The sequence below is a fragment of the Suricata suricatta genome, chromosome 4 (assembly GCF_006229205.1).
Source record: "Suricata suricatta isolate VVHF042 chromosome 4, meerkat_22Aug2017_6uvM2_HiC, whole genome shotgun sequence".
Taxonomy (NCBI): domain Eukaryota; kingdom Metazoa; phylum Chordata; class Mammalia; order Carnivora; family Herpestidae; genus Suricata; species Suricata suricatta.
Window position 1 is genome coordinate 145642456 of NC_043703.1, and position 20829 is coordinate 145663284.

Sequence of the window (20829 nt, forward strand, 5' to 3'; positions counted from 1 at the left end):
TATTTGAAAGGACAAAGTTTCATAGACATTATGAGACCAGTACTTGGCACTAAGTCACTTCTGGGAGATACTTCTTAAGTTGGTGGGTCCTTAAGTTTTCATGATTTATTTTTGCTGGCTTCAAGATATGTTTATGGTTTCCTTTGTTAGAAAGGGCTTTTGCCTTAACGGGGATAAGTCCCCACAGTTTGCCCTGGTAATACAGATAGCTTTTATTGTCTCTTTTTCAGGCTGTAAAGTGGAATTCTTATGTTCTCTAATGGAATTATTTTGTTTGTTTTCTGTTGATTTTTCAGGCAGTATTTGAGGTAGGAAAGGGAATGTATACTTTAAATTTCTGTAAACCATTGAAGAGAAAGTGAGCATAGTCAAATAGTATTAGTATTTAACTTTCTTTTTGTATGTCCCTTTAAAAACATGGGTTCAAATGAAAAACGATAGGCAATAACAAGTGTTGGTAAGAATTACAGCCCTCATACATTCCTTGGAATTCTAAAAATGATACAGCTGTTTTGGAAAACATTTTGACAGTTCCTCAAAAAGTTAACCATTGAGTTGCTGTAAGACCCAGCAACTCCACCTTAAGATGTGAACCCAGGAGAATTGAAAACATCTGTCCGACATAAAGTTGTGCTCATGAGTGTTCTTCCCATCATTGCTCAGATGGTCAAAACTGTAAATGACCCAAGTGCTATTCAGCTAATGAATAAACACAATACAGCATAGCCATACAATGACATATTATTTGGTGATAAAAGGGAGTATTGATCCATGCTTTAAGACGGATGAAACTTCAAAACACCCTAAGTGAAAAAGAAAAGTCCCAAATGAGCACATAATTGTTTGGTTCCATTTATATGAGATATCTGTCTAGTAATAGGCAAATGCATAGGGACAGAAAGTAGGTCAGTGACTGCCCAGGATTAGAGACATGGTTAGGAGGAGCAGGGGTGACAGCAAACCAGTATGGGGCTTTAGCTCAGGAAAGCTGGTGTTTTTTTAGAATTGGAGAACATAAGTAGACTGAGGGTGTGGTTTCTTTTTCCCCACTCAATTATCTCAAGAATTATCCTATTTTACTTTTGTTACGATATATTACAATGAACTTTTCTAAACATCACACTTATTTTATGTCAGTTCTTTCCCATATGTAATGCTTGTCATAAGGGTTGGGATACAAAGCCACTACCAAGTATGACAAGTTACCTTCTTAATATTATCTGCTGTTGTCCTCTTTAAATGTTATCTACTATGTATTCCTCTGTTAGGAAATCTAAGAATCCGTGGAGATGCTGTTCTCCAAAACTTGTGTGTTCTAATGAACCATGCTTCTGCATTTTTGTGTCAAGTAGCTATCTACCAGCATCCTTGATATCAGGTATCTTAAAGCTCTTTGGCCATACCATGGGATGCCATTTTGCTCTCCAGGCCGTTTTGGTCCAGCTGCCATGGAAAGGGGAAGGTGTTAGTAAGCATGCTCTCTCCAGAGCCATAACTAGCAGTAACAATTACTATTTTATTATTTTTATATATTTTTTTATTTTAAAGTTTTTCAATTTATTTTTGAGAGACAGAGCGAGCAGGGGAGGGTCAGAGAGACAGGGAGATACAGACTCTGAAGCAGGTGCCAGGCTCTGAGCCGTTAGCACAGAGCCCAATGTGGGGCTCAAACCCACGAACTGTGAGATCATGACCCAAGCTGAAGCTGGATGCTTAACCAACTGAGCCACCCAGGTGCCCCTATTAGTTTTATTCTTAAAAATTTTTTATGGTTTTTATTTATTTTGGAGAGACAGAGACAGTGCGAGTAGGGGAGGGTCAGAAAAAGAGGGAGATACAGAATCTGAAGACAGGCTCTAGGCTCTGAGCTAGCTGTCAGCACAAAGCCCGACACAGGGCTCAAACCCACGAACCGTGAGATCATGACCTGAGCCGAAGCCAGACGCTCAACCGACTGAGCCACCCAGGCGCTCCTATTTTTATTCTTAAAGGGTCTCAATCAGCAAGCTCTTTATCTCTTATCATGAGCTACATGCACTGCTGACCTTTACAGTACATAAAAATGTAATTGTTATTTATTATAAGAGGTTTAGGCTCTTGAAAGGAAAACCCTCATTCACCTACGACTAAGGTTTGGCTAAGCTCTGCTGTGGTATAAAACAAGTAATGATGAAGTAGAGAGGGGTCATACCCTGTGCAAATGTTCATTGCAGCCATTATAGAAATCCTAAAGTACCCTCACACTCTGCCTGGTAGGCCTGAAACTATTGATTTAAGAGATAAAGGAATATAAGAATTAAAGCTGTTCTAGAGTTTCTGAGGTGGAATGGCCTTCTTGCCCTCATTTTCCATTCTGTCAGCCCAGGACCCTTCATGTTGTCATTAGATTTACCTGAAGACATATTGTACAACAGATTCTAGAATCCTTTCTAAATTTTATCTAATTTGATGACTCATGGTTTATATTTTTCCTGCTTCAGTCTATTGAAAAATCAAGAAATGAAAAGCAATGAATACTAACACCCCTCCCTCCCCCATCCTATCATCCTTCACTAGAGCTTTCTGAGGAAATAAACTGAAAAGGGAGGCTGTTTGCAGTAGAACTCCAAAAAGAAGATCCTTCCCAAAAGTGTTTGGTCACAGTTCTTAATCCAGGTAGCAGAATATGATTGGGGAAGGAATGGTGCTTGATTTCAACTCTGATAACCACCTTTTTTATTGTCATTTTCCCCCAACTAGTGTCATCTAGACTGTCACAGCCATCCTCTCCCCAGTCAGGCTGCCCGTCACCTACCATTCCAGCAGGCAAAGTCATTTCTCCATCACAGAAGCACAGCAAGAAGGCGCTAAAACAGGTAATCATGCTAGTGTGTGTTTAACAGAAGTATTATTTTCTTGATTAAAAATGCATGATTGTGGAAATCATTGAAAATTTCTTGAAAGGACATTAGATCCTTTTAATGAAAAATTTCACGTAGTTTCCCAATTTGGATTTAATAATGTATATACCTCTGTGTTATAGGTTTGTGGTAGATAGTTCTTCTATTACATTTAAAATGCTCTTCATTTCTAGGGTGCTGGGGGGCTGAGTTGGTTGAGTGTCTGACTCTTGATTTTGGCTCAGGTCATGATCTCACAGTTTGTGAGACTGAGCCCCTCATTGGGCTCTGTGCTGACTGCGTAGAGCCTGCTTGAGATTCTCTCCCTCTCATTTTTCCTTCCTGTCCCCTCCCCAGCGCGCGCTCCCTCCCTCCCTCTCTCTCTCTCTTTCTCTCTCTCTCTCGCAAATAAATAAATAAGCATTATCCCAAAAAATGCTCTTCATATGTTCCTAACCTGCTGAGAAGTTTTTGTTTTTTATATGTTTGTTTTAATGTTTTTTTTTTTTGAGAGAGAGAGAGAGAGAGACAATGTGAGTGGGGAAGAGGCAGAGAGAGAGGGGGAAACAGAACCTGAGGCAGCTCTAGGCTCTGAGCTGTGAGTACGGAGCCTCTCGCGGGTGAGATCCTGACCTGAGACGGTCAACCAACTGAGCCACGCAGACGCCGGCGCCCGTTTGTTTGCTTGAAGTTATGACTAGATGTTGAACTTTTTACGTTTGTTTTCTGCAGCATTTATTGAGATGATCAGGTAGCTTTTCTTTTTAAATCTAAATTGCAGAATTCCATGGGTAGATTTTCTAATGTTAACATATACTTAGCTTTTTGGAATAAACTCTACATGTTGTTACATATTTTTGAATATGTTATAAAATTTTTCTTAAGGTTTTTGTTTTCTTGTACAGTTTTGGAATCAGGATCATTCTAGTATAATAAGTTGGGTAGCTCTCTCTGTTTTTCTAGATTTTTGGAAAACAATTATAGAAATTATTATTTCCCTAAAAATTCTGTACACCTCACCTTTTAAAATTGTTCTCCTAGCATTTCAGTTTCACCTATTGTTTGTGGTCTCATTTGATTCCTGCTTTTTGAACTAATTTTTGTAAAAAAGGTTTCTTCTGAAATTTCTCTTAGAAAATGGTCCATTTCACGTGATTTTATTTCCATTTTTTTATTATTTAAGTTTGTTTATTTTGAGAGAGCGAGAGCATGTGGGTGTCTGTGCTTGAGCAGGGGAAAGGGCAGAGAGGGAGGGAGAGAGAGGATCCTTGTGAGATCATGACCTGAGCTAAAATCAGAAGTCAGATGCTCAGCCAGGTCCCTGAGCTAGCCAGGCTCCCTTCACTTGATTTTTAAAACATGTGTTTGTATGTGGGGCAGTTGGCTGGCTCAGTCAGTAGGGCATGCGACTCGACCTCAGGATTGTAAATTTGAGCCCCATGTTGAGTATACATAAAATTAAAAAAAAATTCTTTAAAGTTTTATGTATCATTCTTTTACATCTCCTTTTGGTTCCTTAGTGTTGTTCCTTTATAATGTATCTTTTTTTCTTGGAGGCTACTTAGCCATTCATCTATTTTATTGGGCTATTCAAAGACCTTACTTTAAATTAAATTTTTTTTTTTTTGATAGAGACAGACACAGTGTGAGCAGAAAAGGTGCAGAGAGAGAGGGAGACACAGAATCTGAAGCAGACTCCAGGCTCTGAGCTGTCAGCACACAGCCTGAGCCAGAGCTTGAACTACAAGATTATGACCTGAGCCAAAGTCAGATGCTTAACCAACTGAGCCACCCAGATGCCCCTGGTTTGTAATTTTAAAATACAATTAGGAACACAGTTTGTAAACTACTGAGGGAGGAAAAAACGGAGTACGGATCCTAAATAGAGAGCCTGTAAGTTACTCTGTTTCCATCATGTGTCTGAATTTATATGATGACAGCAGGAATAGATGAGATGAAAAGGCTGTTAAATTTTGCACTAACCTAGAATGATCTAGATATTGTGAATGCCCAGAACAGACTCTAGTGGCTGCCACCCAAGAAGCCTGGAAACATTTTCTGTTCTGATTGCAAAGGATGAGAGATAAGCTATAATAAGTAATCAGGCAACACTTACTTGTTTTTTAAGTTTATGTATTTATTTTGAGAGAGAAATAGTATGACTCAGGGGTGGAGCAGAGAGAGAGAGAGAGAGAGACAGAGAGAGAGAGAAAGAGAGAGAGAGAGAGAGAGAGAGAGAGAGAAAATCCAAAGCAGGCTGTGGGCTGTCAGCCCGATGGGGCTTGACATGGGACTTGAACATACAAAACCGTGAGATCATGACCTGAGCCAAGACCATGAGTCAGACGCTTAACCGACGGAGCCACCTGGGCGCCCCGACACTGATAGTTTTTATTGTGCTCTTGCCTTGGCTGCTGTAAGTGTCGTAGGTGAATGGAAGCCAGATACCTGACTCACTGAGTTACGGTTTCCCTTTGACAGCTTAGTCAAGCTCAGTTGTGGTACTGTGCCTCTACCACATAGCCAGGGAGGAGTGTGGACGTGCAATGGGAGAAAACTGTATTGTGCAGAGGGAATGGGAACCACGTGGCCAGTTGTTCCACACTTTTCTGCGTGATGCTTTTGAAGGTTGAAGCTTAAACTGGCAATTTAGCAAGGTCATAGATTTCCAACATTTTCTTGAAATGTTGCTTTACTTTCTTAGTTTCTGTGTCTTTTTAGCTTTGGATTAAAAAGTTGCCCTCATATTTTCTTGACTAAAATCCAAGAAGGTAACTGTCTTTTTATTCATTCTATCTAGTTGAATGTAGTAGTTGAATGAAGTGTATTCTAGAAACAAGCTAGAAACATTAAAGAAATAAAAATAATTCCGAAATAGCAAAGAGGAACCATACTATTCTTAAAACCAGTTTTTTCTTGGGGACCTGGGTGGCTCATTCGGTTAAGCCTCTGATCATGGCTCAGGTCATGATCTCACAGTTCATGGGTTCAAGCCCTCCATCAGGCTCTGTGCTGACAGCTCAGAGCCTGGAACCTGCTTTGGATTCTGTGTCTCCCTCTCTCTGACCTTCCCCTGCTCAGAGTCTTCCTCTCGAAAATAAATTAACATTAAAAAAACAAACAAAACTGTTTTTTTTTTAAATGTTTTATTTATTTTTGATACAGAGAGAGACAGAGCATGAGAGGGGGAAGGGCAGAGAGAAGGAGACACAGAACTGAAGCAGGCTCCAGGCTCTGAACTAGCTGTCAGCACAGAGCCTGACGCGGGGCTCGAACCCACGGACGTGAGATCTGACCTGAGCTGAAGCCAGAGACTTAACCGACTGAGCCACCCAGGCGCCCCACAAAACTGTTTTCTAACCTTTATTCTCTTCCATTTCCTGCATTGCTGTACATTTCAGAGGTTTTAGTCTTTGGACCAAATCTTAACTGCTCTTACAGGAGATCAGAATAAGTAGTTATTTACACCTTTGGTTCAAATGTATCACCTCTGAAATATATGTAAGCTAAATATTTACGTTTATATGTAGAACTGATGCAAATGGGAATCTTTTGGGTGGGGGGCTTAGAATTTTGTTTCCAGAAATGATTGAAAACCTCTGATTTGTTGCTGCAAATGTGGAAAGTTCATGGCTTACTGGTGATTTTTAAGTTCTTAAAATGTTCATGAATAATTTTCACATTTATATAAAGGAGTAATACTGCCAAAAAAATATTCAAACTCTTAAAGTATCATTCAGACCTTGTGTTTAATTGGTTTAATTTAGGTTTTTGTTTACTTTGATAGCTTTCAAAGAAATAGAATGCTCAGTCTGCCCCTCACCACTAAAAAGCAGTCATCTACTTTTTGTTATTACTGCAAATGGATTTGTTTGTTGCTCACAGCCGGTTTTCCTCTTACAGGCTCTGAAGCAGCAGCAGCAGCAGCAGCAGCAGCAGCAGCAGCAGTGCAGGCCAGGCATGTCGGTCTCCTGCTCACAGCCTCTCTCCCTGAAGACTGTCAAAGCGGCCAGCGACTCTGTGTCCGCCAGACCTGGTAGGCAGGCCCGGGGGTCTTCTCGGTGGAAGTGTCTTCTTCCCTTATTTTTGTGGTGTTTTTCCACATTTGGATACCGTACCCTTTAATTTTAAATTATTATATTTATTTACATAGTCTATTTACCAAATCATCAATATAAATCCTCTCAGGGTACATGGGAAACTTTATACAAAATCATCCTGCAATTATGAAAAAATACATCAGTGAGATATTCATGTTAGGTGAGATCAGTGACTGACTTCCAAGGGGTCTCACCTAATAATATTTGGAAGCCTCTAATCTGCGACCTTAAAAAGGTGATATTACCAACATACTCAGACCAAACTTCACCCATTTTCTCCTCTAATGATAAAAAATTTTCCTGAGAATATAGGCTACCTTTGAATTTCCATCGGATATAAAAACAGGCCTTTGGATTTTTGTTGTTGTTTGTTTTGTTTTGTTTTCCATCCAAACCGGGTTAGGTACAGACTTTGTGTTTGTTACACAATTCATTTGGATGCTAGCTGATTATACGGGCCTGCCAGATTTACACTGTGTCTTACAGAACTTTGTCTTTTCGTTAGGAAGGAGATTTACCACCAGAAGCAAATAATGTGCTTTCTTCCAGAAGAGTCTATTTTTTAACTCTGAATTTTCAGACTCAATCCGCATTTGCAGGATTACACTGCCTCCTGTTTTTGAGGCACTTTTACTTAGTGTTGAATGATTTGTTTGATTGATTTATTTCTGTCTGTAACCTCAGTGTCACCAGTCTTTGATATTATTTTTCTCCCTTAGCAATATGGGAAGGAAAGCCATCTGATGGGCAATCAAGCAGCCCTCAGAACTCAAACTCTAGCTTTTCTTGTTCGGTTCAAGTGGAAAATCCCTTGCTAGGCTTGGGGAAGAAGTCATTCCAGAGGTCTGACAGGCTCCACACAAGTAAGTTAATTGACAAAGACGATTCTGCATCTTAATATGTCAACTGGGTGTTTGAAATTCAGCAGCTGTTTTGTGGTTTAGTTCTTTTCCTGACAATTGGTTGCTTTCTCCAGCATTATTAGTGTCTTGTTTCTGTGTGCAGAAAGGTAGAAGGACTTATAATTAAACATAGTCAACTGCCCCTTTTTTTCCTGCTCCCTTTGAAATCCCAGTAAGATGAGAATATAGAAATCTAAAAGATTACATCCATAAGGGTGAAGAAAACAAGGAGACAACAGATGGGCAGGCAGTGTCAACAAATTTTGAAAGATGAAAACTGGATGGGGTTTTTCACAGAGCTGAGCAACAGATGCCAATAATAAGCAAGCCAGTTAAGGCTGCAGAACACCAGCCAGATTCCAGAATAGGAGGTGGCCGTGTATCATAGTACAGAGGGGTGAGTGAAACCTTGGGTTGAAAAGACCTTTTTTTGAATGTTAGTAAGAAGCAGATTGATGTTTATTTTGAGGTGAAATTAAATCCTATAGACGTCAAATTCAGAGATACCACTAATGGCTGAGGGCAGATAACAAGGCAATGTGCTGAAATCAGGGGAATGAACAAAAATACAAATACCAGCAGTGATCCTTCTGTTCAGCCTCCAGAATGCTAGTAGGAAATCCTATTTCTACCCCCACTACTTCCTTCCTCCCTCCCTGCCCATCCTGTGTTCTAGCAGAAAATGGATAGGTTGATTCCTAAAGAAATTGAATGCCTTAGAGGAAAGTTTGCAGACATTTTTATAGATTGCAGTCTAAATACAAATCATCTTGGTCACACTTCTGTGGAGATCACCAATCTATAAGACCTATCCACCTACCCAAATTCCCAGTTGGCCTTTTTTTAGAATTTAAAAAAATGTTTTTAATGCTTATATATTTGTGTGTGTGTGTGTGTGTGAGAGAGAGAGAGAGAGAGAGAGAGAGAGAGAATGAGAGAGAGCAAAAGCAGGGGAGGGGCAGAGAGAGAGAGGGAGACACAGAATCTGAAGCAGGCTCCAGGCTCCAAGCTGTCAGCAGAGCCTGACGTGGGGCTCCAACCCACGAGCCTTGAGATCGAGACCTGAGATACCTGAGCCGAAGAGGGATGTTCAACCAATTGAGCCACCCATGTGCTTCAGGCTTTTTAAAAGGAAATGTTTATTTGTGAGAGAGGGCGAGAGAGAATGTCTGCATGCAAGTTGGGGAGGGGCAAAGAAAGAGTAAGACAGAGAATGGAAGCAGGCTATAGGCTTGAAGCTATCAGTGCAGAGCCTGACCTGGGGCTCAAACTCCTAAACCATGAGATCATGGCCTGAGTGGAAGACAGATGTTTAACTAACTGACTTAGCCACCCACGCCCCTCCAGTCAGCTGTTTTTTTGTTTTTTTGTTTTTTTTAAATGGTGATTTTTCACAATCTCCTTTGAAGACCTCCATCATAAGACACAGAACCTGAAATACAGATTCAGGAGAAAACAGACAATTCAGGAAAAATTTTTTTTTTAATGTTTTATTTATTTTTGATACAGAGAGAGACAGGCATGAGAGAGGGAGGGGCAGAGAGAGAAGGAGACACAGAACCGGAAGCAGGCTCCAGGCTCTGAGCTACCTGTCAGCACAGAGCCTGACGCGGGGCTCGAACCCACGAACGCGAGATCTGACCTGAGCTGAAGCTGGAGGCTTAACCGACTGAGCCACCCAGGCGCCCCAGGAAAAATTTTAAACAATCTGAAAAACTATAATATTCACAGAAAGAAATAAAAGATGATATTGCATCCATGAAAGAATAGACTACTATTTTAAAACAGAAAATAAAGAGTTCTAGGATACTAAATAATAATGTAGCTTAAATAAAACATTATAATGGAAATACAGAAAGGTAAAGAAATGTCTTAAACGTAGGGCAAAAGAAATACAAAAGGAGAGCGAAGGGAAGAAAATTGAAATACCAATCTAGAATATCTAATGTCTAAAATAGTAGGACCATCAGAGGAGCGCCTGGGTGGTTCAGTTGGTTAAATGTCTGACCCTTGATGTCGTCTTAGGTCATGATCTCACAGTCATGAGACCAAACCCTGTGGCAGCTCTGCACTGGGTGTGGAGCCTGTTTCAGATTCTCCTCTTTCCCTCGCTCCTCTCCCCTGCTTGCTTGCTCGGTCGCTCTAGCGCGTGTGCTCGGTCGCTCTTGCTCGCTCGCTCTCTCTCTCTCTCTCTCTCTCAGAAGAAAAAAAAATAAAACCTTTTTAGGTTTGCCTGGTTGGCTCATTTGGTTTAGTGTCCTGACTTCAGCTCAGGTCATGATCTCATGGTTCATGAGTTCAGAGCTTGGAGCCTGCTTCAGATTTTGTATGTCTCTCTCTCTCTCTGTCTCTCTCTGTCTCACCCCTGCTTGCACACGCTCTGTCTCCTTCAAAAGTAAATAAACATTTAAATTTTTTTCTAAATAAAATAGTAGGGCCATCAGAAAGAACAGAAATTGAAATGGGGGCACGATAATAAGAAAAATAATATAAGAAAATTCCAGGAAATTGAAAGTCACAGATTCCAGAGTAAAAGTATACAATTGGTGTCAAGAAACCCATTCCCAAGGCACATTCTTCTGAAATTTCCAAGTATCCAGGATAATGAGAAGATTCCAAAAAAGCCTCCAGGGAGAAAGAAAATACTTCATATACAAAGATGAACACTGAGATGAACATCTCAAAAGCAGAATAGAAGCTAAAAGATAGTGTGGCAATGCTGACAAGATTGGAAGAAGTCACTGTATACCCACTTGTACATTCCAGACCCTTCCAAACTATTAAGAGTAAGAGCAGAATAATATTTTCAGACAACCTCTTTGGGTTTTTCCCCCTTGTTGTTGTTTTTTTATTTTGCAAATTATTTATTAAAAGTGACTAAGAATTCCTGAAATCTGAGGGTACCTGGCTGGCTCAGTCTGTAGAATATGCATCTCCTAATCTCTGGTTTGTGAGTTCAAGCCCCACATTTACAAATAATAAAGTCTTTAAAAAGAGAAAAAGGAATAAAGAATTCTTGAAATTGCCTTTCTGGGATTGGTTTAAATTTTCATTATGGTGTTTTTGGAAAATTAAGCTACATTCTGGATATCTAGAGACATTTCCGGTCCCACAGGAGCTGTGGGTCAGGTGTCCAGGCACCTGCCGAGAGCAGAACCAATTTAACTTATTCTTGCGCCCCAAGAAGGTGCGAAGTGAGGTACACAGCAGGTCAGAGGATTCCCAGGCGCATTATAAATGAGGACACGTCAGAACCGCGTCTGCACGTTGCTGGAGGCGCCAGCTCCGTGCCGCCTTGTCCTTCTTCCGGCAGCTAGACGGCTTCTTTGTAAAAACCTGGTTCATTCCGGGTGGGTTGTAAAATGGTGCATTTTTCTTAGAGGCAGTGTCTGAGCGTACCCTTTGATCATCAGTTCCACTGCCAAAGATTAAATATATTCACTAATTAAATAACTACTTCTAGAAGTAATATTGCCAGACATGAGCTCCTGGACATGTGGTGATGAACAAAATTTCTTCCTTAAGGAGACGATATTCTACTTAAAGCAAAGTCACAATTTTAGTATTGCAGTAGAAATGTAAATGTAAAAAATTGAGAAATTATGGACTGAGAATTTCTGGCTTGGATACTAACAAACTGGGAAAAAATTAACCATAAAAAAAAAGCATGATGTATCCAAGTTTTACTTCATGGCCAAGAAGTAAATGCAGGTTCATCTTCTCATGCAAATAAGCATTAATGGAAATAATATGGGAATTTTTATACATGCCACAGTGAGTATTTTCTAAATAGATTTAAGAAATTGTACATTTTGTGTAAAATAATTTACACAAAACTTTTTTGGTTAATATTGGTATAGTTTAACTTCAATAAAATTAATGGTATATCATATATTTTTATATCCCAAATTCAGTTGGAAAACTAACTATAGCCCAGATATCAAGTATAATACAATAGAATACGACAACCTAAACTGAAGGAAAACAGACAAACAAACAAACAAACAAACATTCCAAGTCCTTTTAAGAGGACTTCAAATTTAAATTCTAAATTCTAAAAATGAGCCAGTTTGTCTGAGGCTCATAAAAATGCCCATGGGCACTATTTGATCCGTAAGAGAACAGACTAATTTATAACACCTAAGTCTCACTTAAGGAGTTAAGTTAAAATTTTAATGGGGTGCCTGGCTGGCTCAGTTGGTAATCCACACAACTGTTGATCTTGTCGTTGTGAGTTCAAGTCCCATGTCGGGCGTAGAGCTTACTTAAAAAAATTAAAAATTTAACCCTAGTTTGACTCAGATGTGAAGGTACAAAATGAATGCAAAAATAGTGAAAACTGTTCAAGGAGTGCTGGCACTCTCATTTCATCAGTCACACGGGGAAGCAAAACTAGAGCCTTGTTCTCAGTCCCTGGGGCCGTCGCAACATTGTTTATGCAAACCAAAAAACGATCACCTTTGTGATCATCAATGGGTATCTATTTAAATTAGTCATGGTACGCTACTGGAATATGTTGCAGCTTTTTTTTTTTTTTAATGTTTTATTTATTTTTGATACAGAGAGAGACAGAGCATGAGAGGGGAAGGGGCAGAGAGAGAAGGAGACACAGAACCGGAAGCAGGCTCCAGGCTTTGAGCTAGCCGTCAGCACAGAGCCTGATGCTGGGCTCGAACCCACGAACGTGAGATCTGACCTGAGCCGAAGTCGGAGGCTTAACCGACTGAGCCACCCAGGCGCCCCTGTTGCAGCTTTTTAAAAAGAAAGAGTTAGCTTTGCAGGTGATAGTTTGGAAAGATGTCTAAGGTTTTCTATGAAACAAGAGACTATAATTTGTATGTATATTGTGATTTCACTTCAAATTAAAAATGTCATTTTTGGGGTTTCTGGGTGGCTCAGTCTGTTAAGCATTCTGGTCCTTATTTTGGCTCAGGGCAGGATCTAACAGGTCATGGAAATGGCCCCCTTGTTGGGCTCTGCACTGACAGCACAGAGCATACTTGAGATTCTCTCCCTCCCTCCCTCTTTGCCCCTCCCTTGTATGTGTGGTTGTATATTTTCTCTCTCTCTCTCTCTCTCTCTCTCAATGAACTTTAAAAAAAAATACACGCACACATACACACACACACACACACACACACACATATATAAATATAAATAAAATGTCTCTTTTGGTAGAAAGCTGGGAATATAGAAGCCTTTACTTTTCCTTTATATATTTTGGCACTATTTTAATTTGGGGGATATTTCCCTTTATCTCTCAATTTCTTTTTTTACTATCATCCAATTTGAAAAGTCTTAAAATTGGGGCACCTGGGTGGCTCTGTTCGTTAAGCAGGTAACTTCAGCTCAGGTCATGATCTTGTGGTTTGTGAGTTTGATCCCCATGTCAGGCTCTGTGCTGACAGCTCAGAGCCTGGAGCCTGCTTCAGATTCTGTGTCTCCCTCTCTTTCTGCCCCTCCCCCACTTGCACTGTCTTTGTCTCAGAAATAAACATCAAAAAAAATTTTTTTTTAAGAAAAGTCTTAAAATTTTTTACTGTGATTTCTCCTCTGTCCCAGGAATTATTTTGAAGTTTTAAAAATAGTCTTAAGGGTGCCTGGGTGGCTCAGTTGCCTAAGTGACTGACTCCTAATTTTAGCTCAGGTCATGATTTCACAGTGCATGAGGTCAAACCCCATGTCAGGCTTTGTACTAACAGCGTGGAATCTGCTTGGGATTCTCTTTCTCTCTCCCTCTGCCCCTCTACCCTTGCTCATGCATGCTCTCTCTCTCAAAGGAAATAAACAAACTTAAAAATTTTTTTATCTTAAAATACATAGGGATTTGAGGGTACCTGGCTGACTCAATGGGTAGAGCATGTGAATCTTGATCTCAGGGTCATGGGTTCAAGCCCCACATTGAGCTTAGAGATTACATAAAAATAAAGTCTTTAAAATATAAATACATATGGGAGTTTTTATCTTCTTGTTATGAACTTTTAACTTAAATACCTAGTAATCAGAGATCATGTGCTGTGTGATACCTGTGCCTCTACTCTACAGTGCTGAAACAACGGACTCTGGAAACACAGTGCCTCGGTTCACATCCCTTCACTCTAACTTCATGGTACAGTTTTGAGCAAGTTACTGTTGGACCTCACTTTTTTCATTCGTGAGATGTAGAATAAGTTTCCTACTTCATAGGGTTACATGAAAAACAAATGCGCTAACACATGTTTACTCTTAGAGTAGTGCCTGGTGCTTATGAAGCCTCACAGAAGTGTTTGCACTCTGTTAGTGGTCGTTGTTGTTAGAATTACCACTGATCTTACTTGAAATGTACTAAGACCTGATTGTGCTCATTCCTGATTATTTTATCCCCATCTTTACAATCACATTCTTTATTTCGTTAACCCTTCTATACAGAACTGTTTTGTGTTCTGTGACAGTTGGAGTAATAGCAGTACTTTTGGTTCTAAACCTTTTTCTTTTGGTTTCTGTTGATTCTCTGTCACAGAGGCATGTCTGTTGGTTTGTCAGGGTGGTCTGTGTGACATAGTGCTGGGTTGTAATTTGTAGGAACCCTTTGAGCCTAACTTAAGGGGAATCCTTTCCGCCTAAGAGAGATTACTATTGGGGGCACCTGGGTGGCTCAGTCAGTTGAGCGTCTGACTTGGGCTCTGGTCATGATCTGGCAGCTCATGAATTCGAGCCCTGAGTCAGGCTCTGTGCAGACAGCTCAGAGCCTAGAGCCTGCTTCAGATTCTGTGTCTCCCTCTCTCTCTGCCCCTCCCCTGCTCGCTCACGCTCTTGTCTCTCTTTCTCTCTCAAAAATAAATAACATTAAAAAATATTTTTTTAAAGAGATTACTTTTGCTTCTGCTTCATTCAGGAGCAGATGTTATGCACATTCAGGGTTGTGTAGCTTTATGCATATATTTCTAAATGTAGAATTTCTGGGTCTTAGATTCCTATGCATTTTAAAATATCAGATTTTCAGGGCGCATGGGTGGCTTAGTCGGTTAAGCGTCCATCTTCGGCTCAGGTCATAATCTCACAGTTCATGGGTTTGAGCCCCGTGTCGGGCTCTGTACTAACAGCTAGCTCAGAGCCTGGAGCCTGTCTTCAGATCTTGTGACTCCTTCTCTCTCTGACCCTCCCCTGCTCATGCTGTCTCTCTCTCTCTCTCTCTCTCTCTCTCAAAAATAAATAAAAATATTTTTAAAAATTTTTAAATATTAAAATTTCTTCTAATAAGATTATACTCATTTGGGCCCCATCAGTAGTATTTGAAAATAGTCTTTGCTTTTGCTCTGTGTAGTCTCAGCATTATATTGCACTTTTTGCCATTTTGATAGACAAAAAATGTTCATTGGTTTAACTGGAATTTTTAAGATAGTAATACCATAGCATCTGTTCATGGTCGGTCAGTTGTGAATTGCCTGTAATTCCCTGTGCTTATTTTTTTCAAGGCGATGTATCTTTTTCATTTTGATTTATAGGTGCATTAGAAAAACTTTTTTTGATATCTAGCAACCTATTTATTTATTTAATGTAAGCTCTAGGCTCAGTGTGGGACTTGAACTCATGAATCTGAGGTCAGGAGTTGCACGCTATATAGACGGAGTCAGCCAGGCACCCCATATCAATGCACTTTTAATATGAAGAATAATAAAGTTTTGTCAGGGCTTGCAAATATTTTTGGCAAGTTAGTCTTTTGTTTATGATATTTTTTAACTATTTATATTTGAAACTTTTGTGTACTGAAATCTGTCAGTCGTTTGAAAGAATATAACCTAATTGTGAACAAGTTTCTTGATACCACTAAGCTATTCAGTGCTGACATTTTTAGGTAATGAAAATTGATGATAAAACGTCCCATGGAAAGGGAAAAAGGATCTCAGTAAGATTTATTATATAGATTTGAATTTTTCTGAAAAATTTTTTGGTCATTTTGCATATGTGCCACACCTTGCTTTTGTTAGTCTTGGAAGAAATTTGTAAAAACCTTAAGTATTCCCTTCTTCACCGTGTGATATATAAAGTAGTTACAACTGTCATGTTTTTGCACTGCAGAGCAAGCTGTACTCTAGAGAGAAACAGGAATGTAAAGGGGGCCTAAATGATTCTTCTCCCTATTATAGGACAAATGAAAAGGACTAAATGTGCTGAAATTGATGTGGAGACGCCAGACTCCATTCTGGTTAACACAAATCTGCGAGCACTGATCAACAAACACACCTTTTCAGTCCTGCCCGGAGACTGCCAGCAGCGGCTGCTCTTGCTCCTCCCAGAGGTGGATCGCCAGGTGCGTGTGTTTTCAAGAGGAAGCAGTTTTACAAGACCCTCCTGAGGCTTTCTTCACTCATCCCCTTTAGAACTCCTTAAAGACTTTTCCAATAGCTTTTTATGTATGCTTGTAAGGAAGTGGTATCAAAGCTACTGAACAAGAAATAAGAATGTTTTTATGGAAGTGTTCTTAAGAATCTTGCCATCTAAGTCCCTTACAAAGGAAAAAATCTCTTAAGAATGTCAAGATTATGGAATAAAATTTGTGTAGCTATCATACTCGATAGATGTTCATTGAATACAGTTCAGGAGGAAGAGTTGTCTTATTTCAGACAAACAGGGGTTCTTGAGTGGATTTTTTGAAGGGAGTAAGAGTGTTAATTATTTTTATTCTTTTGTTAGATTTTTGAAAAACAAACATTTATTGTTTTCATAATAAAGAACTTAAAGGGGCTCCTGGATGGCTCAGTGAGTTACGTATCCGCCTTGGTTTCAGTTCAGGTCACGATCTCGTGGTTTGTGCCTCATTGGGCTCTGTGCTGGGGGTGCAGAGCCTGCTTGGGATTCTCTGTCTCACCCTCTTTTTCTGAGCCTCCTCCACTCTCTCTCTCAAAAATTAAGTAAACTTAAAAAAATATATGTGTGTATACACAGACACACACACACACAAACACATATATATAAAGGATTTTTAAAACCCAGTAATACCTTACAGTCATAAAAACGATATCTAGAAGAAATACCAAATTTGAGAAGAGTCTGGGAAGGGACCAGGGAGATTTAGGTTTGTCTGGAATTAGGTGAAGGTAAGAGACTTAGGCTTTCATCAAGGAAAGAGTTACTTGCAAGTCACTTCCCACGTCTGATCATCTGTTACTCCTCTATAAAAGGAAGATAGGACCGTTACGATTTTCTAAGATTGTTCAATCCTGAGGGTGTGTAAATTCTGAGTTTTCTTCTAACTTCATTATTTCCAAACACATACTGTGTTCTAAGTAATCTTATAGGCCCTCCCCCATTTTTTCTAATCATAGAAACAAGATGAGAAAGAGGGGTTTTCCTAGTTCACAGTAAAAAACTAGATATACTCCCTAGTTTATAGTCAAATTAAGAGAGTAAGTAAGCTACGTGCATTATCCTAGCTAATTGACTATAATGTCAAAACAACAGATTTCTGATTCTGAAAATGATCTTTCTGTTCAACTGTATTGCCACCACTGTCAGTCACCTCGGGCTGTGAATGAGCATATGTGCCAGCAGGTCAGATTCTGTTTTCAAAGAGACCAAGTAAGTCAGGTGCACCGCCAGCAACAGGGACAAAGAAGTAAGTAAGCTGGTCCTCCCCAGCTCCTTAACCTTGACACTCCTTAGAGAAATTACAACTTTTGGGTTGCCTAGTTCTGGGTTCAGACAAGTTAGAAAGCTGATGTTTCTGCGGAGGTTTTAGAGAACCTCTCAATAGGGATTGCTCTCAGCTCTATGTTAAAGACTTAGGTTGGAAACAACAAGATAGGACCTAACTGAGGGCCCGTCTCTAGAACTCTAGTGCAGCTTCCTTAGAACTGTCTTTTGACTAATGGTCCCTATCCTCTCTCACAAGGAGGCCTGCCCCATATAGGTTTAGAATTAAAAGGGATCTTAGAAGTTATCTATTCATCTTCCTATAGAGTGCAGTCCTGTGGGGAATTCTTTTTTTTGTTTTTATGTTTATTTATTTTTGAGAGAAAGAGACCGCGTAGCAGGGAAGGGACAGAGAACCTGAGCCAGCTCCATGCTGACAATAGTGAGCCCAGTGTGGGGCTCGAACTCATGAACTGTGAGATCATGACCTGAGCCAAAGTCAAAATGCTCAGCCGACTGAGCAACCCAGGTGACCCTGTGGGAAATTCTTATTAAGGGCATTAATTGGCCTTTTTCGACTTTGATGGGACCATACAGAAATTTGAGAAATAATGTCCTTATATATAGAAGTGTGGGACGCCAGTCAACTTCACTGTCAGATGCAATTTGGAGTGTTTATAAAATTCTGCGTATTACTAGGATGAAACATTGAAAATAACATTTTGGTATGTGGAGTAGTATGTGGCATTTGGTGTGCCATGAAGTAGGAAAACATTATTTAAACCAGAGAAAAGAATATAGGAGGGGCTTGGACCACTCTTTAGATATATTTGAAGGTCTGTCAAATGAAAGAGGTAAACTTTTTTTGTGTTTCCAGAAAGCAGATGTGGAGTTAAAATAACATTATTATTATATATTTTTTAATAGTTGGTGCTGTTAAAATGCAGTGACCTGTGATGGAGTAAATTGCTCATCACTGGGCTATCCATGCAGAGGTTGGCTGACCTCTTATAAGAGGTCTTATAGGGAAGAATTTAAATTCTTATAATTCTTAGAAGGGAAAACTGTTACCCCCTGCCAACTCCCTACAGTACAGATCAGTAATCAGCATACTGTAGCCCATTGGCCAGTTTCAGCCCACTACCTGCTTTTATAGATAAAGTTTTATTGGCATATAGCCACTTAACATTGTTTACGTATTGTTTGTAGCTGAGATCATGCAGCAAGGCAGAGTTAAGTAATTGCAACAGAGGCCCTATGGCATTGCAAAGCCTAACATATTTGCAGTCTCTCCTTTAACAGAAAAAAGTTCATCAATTTCTGCTCTAGAGCTAGGAAAAGATAACGTTGGCCCAGGTTGGTGTAGAAAGTGAGGTTCTCAATTCGTAGGATGTCCGAATAGTTACACGTTTTCTTAAAAAAATTGTTTTTGACTTAAAGGTTACATTTAAGTTTTTAATATCTCTAGAATTTTTTTTGTATTGCTCTGAAATTGGGATTCAACTTTATTTTCCACTGAGTAATAGGTAGCCAGTCTTTCTACCACTACATATTTAACATAATGATTTTTAGTCACAGTTTGATATACCATCTTTGTTATATATTTTATTCAGTTATATGCAGTCTGAGTTTATATGCACTCTCTCCTTTTCCACTCATTTCTTTATTTCTTCTAATGCTGGTAATAATAGTTTTGATTACCGTTGCTTTGTGTGTGGTATGTTTAATAATTGGAAACACAGTGTTTCTTATTTTTTTCCATATGAACTTTAAAATCATTTTGTTGGGGCACCTGGGTGGCTCAGTCGGTTGAGCGACCAACTTCAGCTCAGGTCATGATCTCACAGTTTGTGGGTTTGATCCCCGTATCAGGCTCCATACTGACAGCTTAGAACCTGGAGCCTGCTTCCGAGTCTGTGTGTTCCTCTCTCTCTGTCCCTCCCCTGCTCATGATCTGTCTCTCTCTGTCTCTCAAAAATAAATACAGTTAAAAAAAATTTTTTTTACGTCATTTTGTTAATGAAAGATCTGCCAGGGATTTTGATTGAAATGTAGATATTAACCTTGGGGAGAGTGGCAATTTTATTAAGTTTTTCTGTCCAGATTTTTTTCATATCTTGTGTTTTATGTCCTTTAATAAAAATTTATAGTTCCAAACCAAGATAGGAAATCCAAAATCTCTAAAAAAGAATTTTAAAATCTTTTGGGAAGATATCACAAATCAAATCAGGAGACTAATAGATTGGGGGATATATTTTTAATATATGTTAGTTTTACTATGAGTACTATGTAAAAGAGTCTCATAGTTTAATATTAAAAAAGAAGCAGCCTCAAAGAAAAATGAGCAAATGATAAGAATTTCACAAGATGCTTTTTTAAAATTTTCTTTCAGAAAATTTTTAATGTTTATTTTTGAAGGGGAGAGAAGGGGGCCGGGCAGAGAGAGAGGGAGACACAGAATCTGAAGCAGGCTCTAGGCTCTGAGCTGTCAGCACAGAGCCTGATACGGGGCCCGAACTCATGAGCCCCAAGGTCATGACCTGAGCCAAAGTTGGACATTTAACTGAGCCACCAAGGCACCCCGCAAATCCAAATACTAATAACACACAAAAAAGTGAATAAAACTCCAATAGTCAAGGTAAAGGAAATTGCCATTTCAAACCCATTAGAGTGTCAAAAAAATGAAATAAAAATAGTCTGGTAACATCTGTTGTTCATAGGATAAAGAGTATGTGCATAGATTTCTGATGGAAATATGAATTATAGCCTTTTTGGAAAATAGTCTAACAATACCTGGCTATACACAGATATTTCTTTGCCTTTAGAACTTATTACACAGATATAGAAGCACTAATATGTTCTTTATATATAATAAATATATATATATTTATATATAATAAATAATATAGAAGCACTAATATGCTTAATGCAGCTTGGTTAATTATGGGAAAACATTGGAAACAAGTTTATGTTTGTGATTAAGAAACTGGTAAATGGGGGTGCCTGGGTGGCTCAGTGGTTAAGCATCCAACTCCTTGATTTCAGCTCAGGTCAAGATCTCTCAATTCATGAGTTTGAGCCCCTGTATAGGGCTCTGTGCTGACATTGCAGAACCTGCTTGGAATTCTCTGTGTCTCTTTGTCTCTCTTTCCCCTCCCAGTCGGTCTTTCTCTCTCTGTCTCTCTCTTTCAAAAGCAAAGCTAAAAAAATGAAACAGGTAAATGAAATGAGGTGCATACATACAGTGAAGTAACATGTAGCTATGATGAAGGCTAACACTGTGCCGGTTGACTTGGTGAGTCTTCCACAGTGCATTACGTGAGCAAAATAAGATTA

The 20829-nt window shown here is 39.4% G+C and overlaps 1 protein-coding gene across 4 annotated transcripts in view; it reads left to right on the forward strand.

The window, feature by feature from the left end:
• ASXL2 (ASXL transcriptional regulator 2) overlaps positions 1–20829 on the forward strand; it is a 127898-nt gene that overhangs the window by 91806 nt on the left and 15263 nt on the right. For 2 of the 4 annotated variants that reach the window (XM_029938156.1, XM_029938159.1), the window contains 4 exons: positions 2740–2855; positions 6783–6915; positions 7699–7842; positions 16008–16171. In XM_029938156.1, coding sequence (XP_029794016.1) covers positions 2740–2855; positions 6783–6915; positions 7699–7842; positions 16008–16171 — 557 coding nt within the window. Of the gene's footprint in view, positions 1–2739; positions 2856–4663; positions 4685–6782; positions 6916–7698; positions 7843–16007; positions 16172–20829 lie in introns of those variants that run through there. The other 2 variants (XM_029938158.1, XM_029938157.1) reach the window with 2 other exon arrangements.